This window comes from Ambystoma mexicanum, chromosome 2q (assembly GCF_040938575.1).
Source record: "Ambystoma mexicanum isolate Mex_15411 chromosome 2q, UKY_AmexF1_1, whole genome shotgun sequence".
Classification (NCBI taxonomy): domain Eukaryota; kingdom Metazoa; phylum Chordata; class Amphibia; order Caudata; family Ambystomatidae; genus Ambystoma; species Ambystoma mexicanum.
The window spans coordinates 1,089,365,035-1,089,381,241 of NC_090924.1; the positions used below are offsets into that span (position 1 = coordinate 1,089,365,035).

At 44.8% G+C, this 16,207-nt stretch overlaps 1 protein-coding gene across 4 annotated transcripts in view; it reads left to right on the plus strand.

Annotated features, from left to right (window-relative positions):
* The window catches only part of ANKIB1 (ankyrin repeat and IBR domain containing 1), a 2,153,692-nt gene extending 2,137,734 nt beyond the window's left edge, over positions 1–15,958 (plus strand). For 3 of the 4 annotated variants that reach the window (XM_069648430.1, XM_069648432.1, XM_069648431.1), the window contains exon 20: positions 12,949–15,958. In XM_069648430.1, coding sequence (XP_069504531.1) covers positions 12,949–13,698 — 750 coding nt within the window. In that variant the 3' untranslated portion in view covers positions 13,699–15,958. The remainder of the gene's footprint in view (positions 1–12,948) is intronic. The other variant, XM_069648433.1, reaches the window with a different exon arrangement.
* The last annotated feature ends 249 nt before the right edge of the window (positions 15,959–16,207 follow it).

A 16,207-nucleotide genomic window follows, 5' to 3' on the forward strand; every position in this document is an offset into this window, starting at 1 on the left:
TCTCTCTTCGGCTGGTTCCTCCCCCTGGAACAGCCTCCTTGCCTCTCTGAAACTTGAGCAGAACCATCTGCGGTTCCGGAAGCACCTCAAGACTTTTCTCTTTGCTTCGGCCTTCTTTCTTCTACTTCCCTGCTGATCTCATGCCTGAAAATGCACTGGTTACATGGCTATCCTCTACATCACAGACCCAAGTCCTACTCTCCCAATTGCACACTTGCACTGCCTCCTGGCAACCCTGCACTCAGGGGCTGTATTTTGCATCCCTACAGTCCCCTCTACTTGCACTTATCTAACACCTGTTGTCTGCACTTAACCCCCGCACCGCCACCTGTTGGCTGCACTTTTTTCTTCTTCATTTGTCTTGATCTTATGTCACGCACTTCTCCTCCTCCCCTTCCCCTTGCACTTGTCCCCTTCCCCGCGTGCGTGATCTCAATGTCACTTTGCCTAGTAAGATTGTTGTCCTGTCCTCCCTTGTTCCCCCCTGCCTCAGCGCACCTTGAAACACTTGTGTATAGGCGTGCTATAAATTAAATATATCATATATGGATGGGTGCCTCGGTGTATGTGCCTGTATGGTGAAAGGGTGCACACTTAAATGTATGGATGGCTGGGTGTGCGTGCGTCTATGGTGAATGGTGTGTGTGCTTGCAATTAGGGGTGCAACAAAACCTACATTTCGGTGGGGCTAACCCTTCAAGTGTTGGGAGAGGCGCTAAATTCACGGGCGGTGGGGGAGGGGCAAACTTATTTGTGTGGGGGCATCTAATTTTATGCATTTTAATGAGACCATTCTAGTGCAGCTTCAATGTTACAAGAAGTTAACTCTCTCCTTTAAGGTTGAAAGCACCGATTTAAGGACTGCTGTGAGAATGAGTGGTCTCTCTCCTAAACCCACATCACAATTTCAATTGGCTAACTTATTGGGCATTTGAATGCAGGTACTAACAGTGAAATGCTTTATGTTGGTAATTGCTGGGCTCTTGTTAATAGCGAAACCCAGGTGCTGTTTAACATCTGTGTCCTGTTCTGTCCGGCAACTGCTCTGACAGTCAGCCAGGTCGAGTCAACATAGCCCAAAATGTCAGTGGTGTTCGAGGGGGTGTGGGGGGGGCGGAATCCCAGTCTACTCACTGGTGTTGCACCACTACTTGTGTTTAATACCTTAATTACTTATTGGTAATCTTCATTACTCCTAGCCCTATTCTTCCTCGTCCCAGTACATGTGTATGAATTTGACTGGGAATTTCTGATAAAGCAGTCCGGCTAAGTATAATTCGCTGGCTAGACTGGCCTTTGGGTACTGCCAGTCTAACCATTTCTTACTGCAGCATTGTATATTTTTCTGGGCATCTGTGATAAAATATGATATAAGTCATTTATACCGCGCCTGTACACAAGTGTTTCTAGACGCAACAAAACAAGGGAGGGAAGATAGAGGGAGGACAAGACAAACAATCTTACTAGGCCTTGTGTCATTCAGATAGTGCGAGAACGAGAAGTACAAGGGGAAAGGGAGCGGGAAAGTACTAGGGAGAGGGGAGGGAAAAACAGAGCAGCAATGCTCTGAATAAGTGCAGCCAGGGCAGTACAGCCCTGGGTAGTGCAAGGAGAACAAGGGACTGTAGGGATACAGTTACAGCCCATTAGTGTGTAGTAGGCCCAGAAGCAGTGCAAGGGTGACTGATCAAGAAAGAGTCTGGACTCAGTGAGACTCTGAGGGTAGCCAAGCAACCAGTTGGTACAGCAGACAGGTAGGTCAGGTAGGCCAGCAGGGGAGGGAGAGAGAGAAAGCAGGGGAGAAGAGGAACGTTTTGAGCTGCTTCTGGAACTTCAGGTGGTCTGGCTCAAGTTTGAGAGGGGCAGTTTGGCCATTCCAGATGGAGGCACCTGCAGAGGAGAGCTATCTAACGCCCACTCTCTGCCTGTAGAAGCATCTAACCCTTAGAGAGTTGGAGGTAACTGAGTGAAGGGCTCGAGAAGGAAGGTAATTTAGAAGAGTGTGTTGGATGTAGTGCGGGCCCCGGCCCAGAAAGCCTTGTGGACAATGCAACGCGTCTTGAACTTGATCCTTGCAGCAACTGGGAGACAGTGGAGAGATTTCAGGGCTGTAGAGATACGATCCCTGGGCTTGAGGCCAAGGATACGTCTCGCACTCCTGTTCTGGATTAGTTGCAGAAGGCGCAGAGTAGGGGAAGGCAGATTGAGAAAGAGACTGTTGCAGTAGTCCAGCCTAGAGAGAACCAGGGCTCCGGAGACGGTGAGCTTCTGGGGGAAGGTGAGAAAGGGAAGAGTCCCTTTGAGGAGGAGCTGCTGGGAGCGGGACTTTTTCACGACGTCTGAGGTGTTAGGAGAGAAAGAGAGAGTGGAGTCAAAGATGACATCAAGGTTTTTTGCCTCGCAGGAAGGTGAAGGAAGAGGGCCCAAGGCGGGCGGCCAGAGTGAGAGAGAGAAAGCAGGGGCAGGGGTCCCAATGAGAAGGATCGCCATCTTACTGGCATTGAGCAGAGGTCGTTGGAGGGACACCAATCCTGAATCGCAGATACAGTCAGGAATGAGCGAGAGAGGAGAGGAATCTGAGGGGAGCCTGAAGGAAAGCAGAGTGTTATACTCATTACACTGAAAGTTAGACAAGAAGGTAGAGATTAGGTGGGCCAAAGGGGCCAAGTAGAGGTTGAAAAACCAGGCTGAGAGGATGGCGCCCTGGGGAACGCCACATGTATAGAGAGATGTGGCGGACAGAAAGGGACCAAGTTGGACCTTGGAGGGACGGTCCAAGAAGAAGTAGGTCAGCCACTCAAGGGCTTGATCCGTGATGCCCAGGTCCTCATGGAGTCGATTGATCAGGATGGCGTGGTTGACTGTGCTGAAAGCAGAGGAAATATCAAGAAAGGAGAATAACGGAAGGAATGCTGGAATCAAGGTTAGAGAGCAGATCTCCTCGGGTGTTCAGGAGGGCAGTTTCTGTGCCTCTGGCATCTCCGAGGCCAGACTAATGGTCATGGAGACAACCAACAGATTGTGTAGAGAGTACGCTGGGAGATGGTCAGCTTTTCAAACAGTATGCCCAGGAAAGGGGTGATGGAGATTAGGCAATGCGTTTGCCGGGCAGGCAGGATCGGCAAACGCTTCTTGAGCAGTGGGTATACAAGGGAGTGCTTAAGGGGGAGGAGTGGGTATACAAGGGAGTGCTTAAGGGGGGAGGTTAACGTTCCAATGGCGAAAGAATGATTACAGAAATCGACCAAGGCTGGAGCGAGCGTGTTAATGTGGTCCTTGATGGTTCTGGAGGAGCAGGGGAGCACCTGTTTGGACGACACTTTCATAGATCGGACTTGTCTAGAAACCTCATCAGGTGTTGTCAGAGAGAAAGAGGAGAAAGGAGTAAGAGAGGTAGAGATGGCCAAAGGGAGGCCTAGAGAGAAAGAGGGAGCGGGAGAGGAAGATGAGATGGAGGACAGGATGTCCTGAGTTTTTAGCAGATAAGTGAGATGACAGAGCCATACAGAGGGCCTGGGAGGGAACTGGAGAGGTAAAGACTAGTTCTTTGCAGATTTTAAAGAGTTTGGCCGTGTTGTTCGAGGCCACAGAGATGCTGGCTTGAATGTGTGTTCTCTTCTTGATGAGTGTTATTGCTTCGGCTGCCATTTTGTTGCAACCAGTCTAGGTATGTCTAAAAGTGTCTGCAGGAGCACCAAGCGTGGTTGCAGATGCTTGGAGCTCCTGCAGACACTTTCCAGGCGGGATTCAACCCGTTAACAGGGCAACCACCCAAATTGTAAATTTGACAGACAATGATACATCTATTAGCCCTGATTGAAAAAGGCAAAGTAACTGCCGAAACACGTGTCTCACAAAAGGGCATATAAAATATATGTTCACCATCAACCTTACCTCGTGTTGACTACTTATTTATGGCGCTGCCTTCTATATGAAGAAGGGTTTTCCTTTCCTTTTGAATTCACAATACGGAGCAAGGAGTATTCTCTGTTCCTTCACAAGGCAGACTATATTATCTCAGGCGCAGGACACGGATATGTTGATATGTCAAGACCCCAACCTTGGTTATTAGTACTCAAGGCGGTCATCCTTATCCCCAGAGGGGAAGTCCCTCCCCATGAACTTCTCTCGCATTAAACCGCCCCTAGGGGGAGACTGTTGAGCAACGGCCACACCTCCCTAGCCTCAAGGAAAAAAGGCTCATCTGTGGGTAGAAATTACGATACCTGGTGAACTGTCACAGCATCTTGGGCGAGGGACATCAGGAAAGATGACCAGCTGTTTGCAGGTTAGTCTGGTGCTCTTGCTGAATGGGTATTGACTAATCAGAACCTGTCAATGTGGATCATCTTTGTCTTGGGATGATGTGATCTGGCTGGGAAAGATGTACCAGAGTGTCTTTCAGAGCTCATTCAGCCTGTCTGCCATCTGTGCACTGCAAAGAGGGTTTCTTGTCTCGAACATTTGTCAAATGGATATGTGGGCCTCGCTGTGCATGTTTGCCAAACATTTCTGCTTGGGTTCCCTTTCAGGGCAGGACGTTCTCTTCAGTAGAGATGTCGTCCATAGTTTTCTGGTTTAGGTGGTTTCCTCTCCTTCCTCTTCTACTTACTGCTATGTGAGTGTTCCATACATAAGGAACCTGTGTGAAGAAGGAATCCATTAGAAAAACAAATTACTTGCCTACCAGTGGTAATGTTCTTTCGGAAGGATGTTCCTCCAACAGATAGCTTGTCCAACCTACATGCGGTCCCTCAGCGGCTGTGTCGTAGGGAAAAATGCAGATGTGAGGTCATGGGGCACAGCTGCTCTACATGTACTGACCTCGTCCAGCGAAGGGCGCATGGAGGCACTGACACAGAGCCACACTGTGCCCCCTGGTGGTAAAAAACCTTCCCTAGACAGCAATGCTATAAATAGAATATCAAACATGAGAAATCCGTGGGAGGTACATCCATCAAAAAGAAAATTTCATAGAGGTAGGTAATTTGTTCTCCAGCATTGTATCGTTCATAGTTTCACATGCTGTGAATATTCCCCAGCGTCAAGGTGGGAATCCTCGGTTACCTTTGTATATTACTTTTTAAAAGAAAAGTTAGGCATATTTTGTATGCTGTAACCCTCGTGCTTTAGGCCAATCCAATGGGACATTGAGTAGTAAGCTCCTCCGCTCGAGCCATTTCTCAGATTCTAACCGTCTTTCATGCTGGAAGGAGTCCTTAAGTTCTTTCTCCTCAAGGGAAATCAGTTTTAATTAAAAATAAAACTACTTCCATGACAGGAAAATAAATCATCTACAGGAAAAGATGTCCTCTAAAGGGAAGACATCGTCTCAGGGCAGGAGTCATCTCAGGAAATGGATAAAGACAAGGCAAAAAAGTCAGTGTTCAAGGCCTGCAGCTCCTGCGGCTTCAAGAACGTCTTTGAAGGCGACAGGCACGGTGAGTGCATTTATTGCTTTATCCCAACCATTCAGCTGAGGATTGTGAAATCTGTAAAGTATTTAGCACAAAAACCCTCAAAGACAGTCACCGGCGCCTAGTGTGTTGGTTACATCACAGTCATTACCCACCTTCAGAGTCCGAGTCCACTAAAAGTATGGCTGTGCCTAGGGGGGAAGAGATCCACTTCAAATGAAAGGGCCAAATCAGAGGAAAGGCTGCCTAAAAGACATAAACGTTGTCATGGCCATGACCTGTCAACAAGGTGAAGAAGATGCGAAGGCCACGTCGCCGACAAGCAGGGGACGCGAGGGTCCAGCAAAGAGCCTGTCAAGGCCTTCATCGGGGAGATGCACCTTTCCCCCCATCGACCACACTCGTCAACCACGAGAACAGCACCCACGATAATGGCAATCCATTCCTTGTCACGCTCGTTGACCAAAACACCTGTAGCAGACGGACTGTCGACCGGGACCACCTCATCCACGAGCCCATCAACGACACGCTCGATAACCAAAATCCCTTCGGCAGAGAGACCGGCGACCGTACACTCGTCGACTAGGAACCCCTGGTCGATGAGCTCGTCAATGGCACATTCGTCAACCACAAGCTTGACCAAGCCAACCACCACATCCAAGAACCGCTTCCAACTAAAGCAAAATCCAAACAAGCAACCTCGTCGACAGGAGTAAAAACCTCCTGCATGTCGTCGTCCATTGTAAGGGAGGAGTCCTTGGCGGTACCAATGTCTTCAACCAGAAAGTTGGGGGACAAAACCCTGCAATGGCAGCGAGAAGACTTACCAACCTGGACCAAAGATGCCCGGGATGTCCCCCACCAACGCACATAGCACAGAAAAGCAGGCAGAAGGCTGTCCCAAACATCAGGGGACTAATCAGGTACAGGATACACAAGTGCAAGTAATTACCTCACCAGTTTCAACAATAGTCTTCTCTGACGTAATGCCAGAAGACAGCCGGCAGCACAAGATTTATTCAGATTTTGTGGGCCAGCAATTTTCAGACTCAGTCGTCAGTGGGCAGCCCACCCATGTTCTCCTCGACTTCCTCCTACACCAGGACTGGGTCAATTAGGTAAAACGCCTCTAAACCCGACTGCATCAGCGGCACCCAGCTGCACTTGGAGGCTTGAACAAATGTCGGGCCATAGGCCTACTTGTACACTAACGGCCCAACCAACCCAGCCACTCATAAACTCACAGGCCTTATTGTCGCTCCTACTTCCTCATCCCTAGAAGTGCTGCTATCACAATTGCAGACTAAACTGCTGCCAGCCCATCCAGAGCAGCAGTATGCACGGCAACCAACTGAAGAACGTCAACCAGTCTCACCACTCAGGTCACTAATCAGGTAATCTGCAGTGTCAAGACCACAGTCCAGGTGTATGTCACCGCCGGGGTCTGGTCAAGCCATGCCAACCAGGTCCAGATTCCACATCCGTGCAACCTTGCCTACAGGACAAAGGTCATCATACAGGCCAGTGGGGCCCCGCCAACATCAGACGGCTATGTGTAAGCGGGGAGACACTGCACAACGCAGGCCTTCCAGGTCGCTACTGCTGCAAGGCCAGCAATTGCACCTCCACCCTTGCCTACTACCAGAGACAAGGAACAAGAGGAGGGCAAATTCCCCAATACAGAAACGGACAACCCACAAGGCGCCCACTGTACGACGATGGCGTCCCCCACTAACACTGATTGGGATACAGACACCACGGCGGACAATCCACAGGAAGAAACGCCCAACCCTTCACCACCGGAAGACATAGGAGCGTTTCACGCCGCCATCTTTAAAGCCTGTCAGTAATTTAGCCTGATCGCAACACAGGAGAAAAAAGAATGCTTCCTATTTGACCACAGGGGTAAGAAAAGGAAGTCTGCAGTGTCCATCCCGATATTGGACAATGTAAGGGAAATAGAGTTACACACCCTAAAGCACTCGTTCACGGAACCTGCAGTTAAAGGCAGATGGGAAAAGAAGTTTAAAGCACCAGACTCCACACCTAAATGAGTCAATTCCCAGCCCACGCCTGAATCCGTGGTGTCAGCGGCAAGTAAGTAGGAAAGCCCATTCGCAATCACAAAAATGCACCATGCCACCACAAAGGCTGAAAATTAGATACCTTTGGGAAAGAAGTCATAACAATCGGGGCAAAAGTAAAAGCAGCTAATTCGCTGGTTATAATGTCACGCTACAACCGTGAAATGTGGCACAGAATTGCATCATTGCTGCAGCACCTACCAGAAGATGGAAAGAAACAGGCAATGGCAATATTACGTGAGGGGGAAGAAGCAGATAACCACAACATTGATATAGCGGTAGATCTGGACAAAACCGGCTTTAAACAAATCAGAAATGGAGTAGTGATGGGAAGGCAGGCTGGTTGCAGTGTACGGATTTCAGACCTGACGTGCAGCACAAGGTAATAGACATGCCCTTTGAGGGGGATGATCTGCTTGGCCCAAAGATAGATGATGCACTGAAGGCGATAAAACCTGGCACTGATACAGCCCGAACACCCACCAGCCTGCAAAGCAGAAAAACCTTTGGTCCCTTTAAAGAGCAACAAACCTTCAAAGTGGAAAACGGGGAAAACTGTTGCCGTGAATATGCCCTTGATGAAGAGCGAGTGGGGGGGAAATGTGTCCAATTATGTTCATCAGTGGCACCACATAACTACAAACAGGTGGGTCCTGCAAGCAATTACGTATGGCCACCTGCTTGAATTCACAAAACAACCCCCCAGCATACCGCCCATTCCATGCACACAAGGTCATCTAAAGGTCTTACTCCAAGAAGTTAAACAAATGCTACGGAAAAAGGCAATGCAAAAGGTGCCAAAACAAGACAAAGGGCGAGGAGTGTACTCACAGTACTTGGTAGTAAAAAAGCTAGACGGCAAATGGCATCCAATACTGGACCTATGCAGTCTCAACAAATTCATCAAAGACAAAAGTTCCAAATGGTAACGCTGCAACAAATAATCAAAGCCATTCAACAACACAACTTCCTAGGATCCGTAGAGCCACAAGATGCGTACTTCCACATCCAAATCCACCCCCAACACAGGAAGTATCTAAGAATAGTAGTTTGCAACACCCACTACCATTTTCGGGTACTGCTTTTCGGACTAAAGTCAGCCCCCCAAACATTTACCATATGCCTAGCGCCCATCGTGGCAAGCCTTGGTAGAAAAGGTCATCACGTCTATCCGTACTTGGACGACTGGCTTTTGAGAGCGCCAACACTCCATGTCGGAAACAGTGCGGACACTCCAAACCTTAGGATTCTCAATAAACTACAAATAATCTTTTCTGCAGCCATTCTGGGGGCACGCTTCGCCATAGAGCAGCAGAGGGTGCATCCCTCAATTCAGTGGATAAGCATATTAACCTCTATGATTCCAACGTTCAAACCCAAACATTATGCCTCAGTATGCCAATGCCTGTGCCTGCTAGGCACTATGTCATAGTGCATTCCACTCATACCCAACTGCAGGCTTCACATGCTTCCCCTGCAAGAGTTCATAGCCACAAACTGGTCCCAAGTGGCAGGAACTCAGGAGGACAAAATCTGCATCATCCCAGATTTTGTATGCGAACTACAATGGTGGAAGAACAGGAACAACCTTACAAGGGGAAACCCGTTCCAGGAACCAAGTCACCACAGAGCATTAGTCACAGATGCCTCAATGACAGTCTGGGGGGTGGGGTGGCACATCGATCACTTGCACGTAAGGGGACAATGGACGACACAAGAGGCCAAACTACACCTCGGTGTGCTAGAGCTGAGAAAAGTACGGTGGTCCCTCAAATAATTCCTACCAGTGCTAAAGGTACGCACTGTAAAAATACTCTGACAATACGACAACAATATTTTATATCTGGAAGCAAGGGGGAACAAAGTCGCCAACATTGTCTCAGGAAGTTCAACAGATTTGGAAATGGGCCCTCTCAAACCAGATACTCCTTCAGGCGTTCCACCTACCAGGAGTCCAAAACATAGCGGACAGCCTCTGCAGGCAGTCCCCGCAATCGCACGAGCGGGAAATCAAATGGCAGCTAAACAAAGTGTTCAGGTGGTGGGGTCACCGGTCCATAGACCTCTTTGCCTCAGCCAGAAACAAAAAAAAGCCTGAGCTTTGCAAGCAGAAGCCCGCAGCGGGGGTCCAAAGGGGATGCATTCTCGTTCCCATGGGCGAACCTGTTTGCCTACGACTTACCCCCACACTGGTTTTACACCGATGATTCAAATGATCATGAAACACCCTTGCACAATCATTCTCATTGCGCCAAACTGGCCACGACAGACTTCGTACTCGGACCTACTCCAGCTGTCAACGGAACGGTCGATACGGCTATCCCAAGAACCAGACATCATTTCGCAAGACCCCAGGAGGGTCCTACATTGCGACCCACAATCCCTGCAGTTAACAGCATGGCTCCTGATTTCGTAGAATTTGGCCGGCTAACAATCCACAGGACTGTAAAAACATCCTATTTGCAACTAGGGCACCCGCCACAAACCGATGATATTGCTTTTAAGTGGAAAAAGTTCTGTAACTGGTTTCAAGGGCAGCAAACGCCAGACCAACTCAACGTCACCCTGGAGCAGCTTTTCCCTTACCTACTCATGCTAGCAAAACAAGGTCTCAGTCACTCATACATCAAAGTACCTTTGGCGGCCAACTCCAGGTATACAAGGAAAAGAAGCTCCCTGTCCTTGTTCAGCGACAGACTGGTGAAGCATTTCCTAAGAGTGCTTTTTAGAGTTTTCCCACCAGCCAAGGGGACTCTGCCTGGCTGAAGCATCATTACATTCCTCCCAGAACTAATGAAAACGCCATTCGAGCCAATGACCACAGCCGGCATAAAGCACGTCTCCTGGAAGGTAGCCTTCCTAGTGGCAATCACATCAGGCCGAAAGGTGTCAGAACTGCAGGCATTGGCTGGTCTTTCGCAGAGATAAGGTGCTACTTATGACTAATCCAAAATTCATTCCAAAGGTTCCCACGGAATCCCACAAAAATACAAACATAGTTCTACCTGTGTTTTTTCCAGAAGCCCTCTAGGCCAGCGGAAGTGGTGTTAAACTCTTTAGATGTAAAAAGCCATTAAGTACTGCTTAGACAGAACCAAGTCATTCGGGGCATCCACACAACGCTTCGTAGCCTTCGGCCCTACCAATAAAGGTAAAGCTATATCCAAACAAAGGTTGTCCAGATGGATCACTTCAGCTATTTTGTTCTGCCACATGAAGCGGGCAGAGTGTTCAAATGCACTCCCAAGGCACATGCCACAAGAGCCAGCAGCATCAGTGGCCCTAGTGTCAGGGGTACTGCTCATTCACATTTGCCAAGCGGCAACCTGGAGAGTGCCCCACACACTGGCCAGGCACAACTGCTTGGATAAACAGCATGCAGCGGATGTTCGGATGGGGAGAGCAGTTCTGCAGCATCTGTTCCAATATGGTAGGTGTCCCCTTTACCTGCCTACACCCGCCTAAGACAATACTGCTATGTAATCTATACACAGCATGTGAATCTATGAAAGACCGAATGCTGGAGAAGGAGTGAGTTGCTTTCCTGTAACTCCTGTTATCCAGCATTGGTATCTTTCATAGATTCACATGCAGCCTCCATCCGCCCCAACCAAGTAAAGGCCCTCAGATACCAAAACAAGGTCCACCTTGACTGGTCAGAATCTGAGGAAGGTCTGGAGAGGAGCAGCTTACTACTCAAAGTCCCATTAGATGGGCCTGAAGCACTCAGAACGAGGGCGACTGAATACAAAATACAACTAAGCTTTCTTTTAAAAAGTAATAGCCAACGGTAACCGAGGATTCCCAGCTTGACACCAGGGAATATGCATGTGAATCTATGAAAGATACCAATGCTGGAGAACAGGACTGAAAGGTAAGCAACTTACTCCTCCTTCACGACAAAAAAGGTGGTTTTAAAAGTTCACATTAGTCGAACAACCTAATTACTGTTGTTCGTTCCTAATCCATCTAGACCTGCAGAAAAAAGCCGCTTTTGACCCTACATGAAGACCAGGCAATCTCATATTATATACAAACGATTTTTGCCTGAAGAGGACAAAAAGACATCCGGAAATCTAAACAGCGTTTTGTAAATTGAGTGGTTAGAGCACGTGGTGCATCTTAGGTTGTTGCAGTCTGACTGCCTTTTTGCACTTTTTACATGGCAGCCTGGCTCGTGCACTGGTATACCTTTTTCTCTTTGATAGCTTTGGGGGAAATAAATGTAAAGCAACATTTTTCCTGGAGGTTAAATGCCATTTATTGCAGAAAAAAGTTAGAAATATTCCCGACCATTTTCTAAAGTCAAAGTTGGCTATAAATGAAAGTCTTTTCTCACTAGTAAATTGTTCGCGAGATCCCGAACATTTGTAAATATTGTGTGTTTCTGACTTTATGGAAGATAGCTATGGTGTACAGCTCGGAAGACAAGTAACGTTTTCTGGTTCAGTACATCTTCTTGCATCACTTTCTTTATTCCCATTCATCCAAGATACGTCTTTTAAACTGTTTAGACGTGTCTGTGCAAATCTGTCACAAGATTAATAATCTGCAGTGGAGAAATATCTCCACCCTTGAATGTTGTTGTAGCAGTGCATTTGAAATGCAATTGTGTACACCAGTTGACCTTGAAATTTAACTTTTCTTCTTGCAGGGTCTTTTCTATCGATATACATTGTTTATTTGAGCTTTTTCATATTTTGCAATGCTAAATTGTATATAGCAAATGGATTACGCCTCTTTACGTTGTGTTTCCTATACCGCGTTTTTCATGTGGGGCAAGGTTGCTGTTTGCCCTGGATCTTAGAAGTGCTTTGCACATCTGCCTGGAAAGTACTGTGTGTTTATGAACTCATGGTTACCTTTGTGCATACAAAGAGCATGATCTCATTGGCAAGGTTGCTAAAAAGCAACTCCCTTTCTAAACAGATTCGGCATTGTCATGTTTTCAGCTGGTTTGTCTAATCATTCTGTCAGTGCCGAGGTTATAATTACTGTCACCGAATCCAAAGCATTCTCTTATGGCTTCATGTGGACATTCCTTGGATAGAGGTCTGCAAGATTATTATTGGGGCATCTGTGCAAGGTTCAGATTTACATTTGTGGGCTGGGGCTCCATTTGGTAGGATAGTCCTTCATAATGTCTTATGGAAATTCCTTTTACTTGCCTTGACCCATCCTACTCTGGCACGATTTTAAGATCAGATTTAAAGAGCGGGGAACAGCAATGCTTTATATGGTTACATGAATTAAGACATTCCAGCTGTTTTCCTTGTTTTGCAGTATAAATCGATGATTACTCAGCTCTCCAAATTTAACATGTAACCTGTAGAGATATATTTGGTTCTTTATGAAAGGACCTTGGAAAGTGCTTGTTGTTAAATCTAAAAAGTCTCAACCTTGTTTTGTTTTAATATTATCTTGTATTTTGTCAATTATTTTTGTAGGCTGTAAATTCACTGGATGAAGACGACCCAAACATCCTTCTTGCTATTCAGCTGTCTTTGCAGGACTCAAGACTAACAGTCGATCAAGATCCTAGAGACTTGGATAATAACGATGCATCTTTGGGAGCCATAGGTTCATCTTTGCCCACAAGGCTTGACCCAGTCCCAATGAGCAGAGATACGCCAAGGACTGCATTGAGCAGCTCAGAGCTACTAGAACTTGGGGGCAGTCTCATCAGGCTAGGGGCCGGCAATGAAACGTATGCTACAGATCGCCTTCATTTACTCCCTTTCAGTGATGTACGAAGTGGATTGTACTCCGCATCTAATGATCCAAATTCTAGTAGCCAGGATTCTAACATTAATGAAAATCTACTTGGCAATATTATGGCCTGGTTTCATGAAATAAATCCTCAGAGTATTGCACTAATTCCTTCAACTTCTCCAGAAGTTGAAGAGGATTCTCAGCAACAGAACACTGAAGAGCATCGCAGACTCTCCATAATTATAGATGGAGCACAGTGCGTTCAGGAAGAGCATGCACTTTTTGAGGACACCCTCCTAAATGAAGGCGGAATAATCCAAATAGAAGAAAGTACTTCAGAATCCAACGTCGACCCTGCTGAAATAATGTTGCACAGAGATGACTATACTTGCGAGGGTAGTAGTAGGGTGAGCCACTCAGAAGATGTTTCCAGTCAAACTCCACAGACTCCAAACGAGTGGCTTGAACAAGTGCATTTAGTGTGAGCACACACAAGTACATCAACTGTTGGATTCTTTTAGGGTGGACATTCTGTGGCTGGAATACAGTCTGTCATTTTGGCTCTGTGTTAAATCACTGAGAATCTCCAAATGCATTAAATAGGAGCGTCTGAGTTTTCATTCTTTATACTAATAAAATTTGTTATTGGATTTCATTTGTATTTAATTCAGTAACGTATGACCTTCTTTTCTAAAGCAAGAGGAATATGCAGTTTTTTTCTATATGTCTTTTGAGAAGCAATCTGTGTAGCCTTACTTTGGAAATACTTACTGAATGTTTTGGAGACAGTTTAGCCTGCCCTGTGTAAAATAGCATACTTCCTTTTTTAACCTTAATTTATTAGCAAACCATTAGCACTCTCATTTTTATTTTCTAGATTCCTTTTTTGTGTTCATATTTAAGGATTATTTCCATTAATTTACTAAATGTTTCAGTCGTGCTGGTCCTGCGAGATAGCAATTATTAAAAACACTGCATTAACCTCTGCTTAGCTCAAGACTATCTAGAGTTGAAATGTGCCAAAATATAACATGCTGAAACTGAATAGCCAGATAAAAAAAATATGCACAGTATTCCTGCATTGATGCAAAGCAATGGAATTAATATTTGCAGGAGAAGTTGCCATTTGTGGTATTCACTTTTAAAATTAGGCACTTTACGGGCATGGTAACTGCATTAATTTAAAAGTAACATGTACCCTAAAAAAATAAAACATGCTGCTGTTTAAAAAAGTCTAATATTTAAAATACAGTTGGAGGGTACATCTTAGGAGACAATGTAATTGAAGTGCAGTCATACTTTTTTTTTCGTTTCCACGCTTTGCTAAATGCACATTTAATAGTAATTATTAAACTACAGTATGGAAATGAGTTATGTAGTTAATAGCAAATCCCACGGTTAATGTTGAAAAGGTGTACATTGCCTCACATGTATTAAATGTCTTGCACATTATGTTACCGTGCCTTTGCCTAGCTGCCACCTTTAAAAGAAGTTATTAATTTGAAATTCGGTGTCTCTATAACCTATAAACTATGCTATCAAATGATGAAAACCTCCATAAAACCAACCATGGCCTTGCTTTTATAGCAGATAGAATGACTATGAGTCAGTGTTCTTGCATTTTAGACAAACAGTGCTTTTATTTGTAGAACTGCACGTTAAAGAATAATTGTGATTGTTATTTTAGTGTCGAAAAAGTTATCCACTGTTATCCATGGTCTATATTGAAGAAAGTAATGATATTAGAATTGCGTGTGGTATGAAAACTGTTTACCCTACATTTTGTGAAAAATATGTGAATGACTGCTACATTTTTGTAGTTAACACTATACTTGCATACATGAAGATCAAAGACATGAGCAACCAAGATTTATAGAGCACATGTTCATTTTACATTAGTGACACAACATAATTACTGCAGCAAATAAAACTATTCATAACTGAATATCCATAGTTGCACACCTAAAGATATTGTTTGATATCAAAATACCAGTTTTACATAAATCTCGAATAATACTTGACCCCCAATAATTTTCATTAAACTTAATTCTTCAGAACTTGCTGTCTATCACATAGATATTCTCGAAACAATATTTTCTTCTATACTAATCAGTAAATATACCTATGCTCCCACATTTGAGTTAAGAAGTTAAAAATGTATATTTACTTTGGATGTGGCCATCCCCTTTTTGGAAATACTGACACCTATTTTTATATTTTTACCTCTGATATAGTTTCCTCTCTTGTTTCTCTTTTGAATGTGTCTTAGTCAATGTTTGACATCACTATAGTTTTTTTTTTCTGAGAGTTTATAGTAGGTAACAAAAGTGGATGCATTATAATGAACAATGTCTTGACATTTTTAATTATACTGAATGAGAATTCTTTGCGTGATTAAGCATTTTGTGTGTTCTGGTTTGTATGTAGGCATTTTTAAACTGCCCTGCATATCTGTTCATTATCTTTCATATTCTTATTTCAAACTAATCCATTTTATCTATCTACACAAATTGAAATAAAGCATCATTTAAACTGACTTTACAATTCAGAAAATATATTTGGCAATGTTCTTTTCTAAGCAAGTTAATTTTTATAATGTATGGAATTATGCTGACCTTGAAATGTTATTTGCACTTTCATAGTCTATACTTGATACATTCCCACTTTATACATAGTAGGCTATTCAAATTGTGTAGAGGTTTGGCCAATGAATTCTGAAAATAAAATGTACATTTCTATGATTTATCACTTAGTGTTTTTCTTTCGTCTAATTTCAGTTTTCTTTTCTTTAACTAAATCCCAATGATTATGCTTATCATTCCTAACTTTGTTTTACACATTATTTGCTTCATTAAGGATATATATATTTCATCATTCGACCTGGTGCCAACAGGATGGGGGGCAGGCATAGTGTTTCTTTGCATACAGTTTTAGTTTCCTGATGCCTTTCAATTGTGGCTTTAATTACAAATACCTCCTTTTATTATACATGTG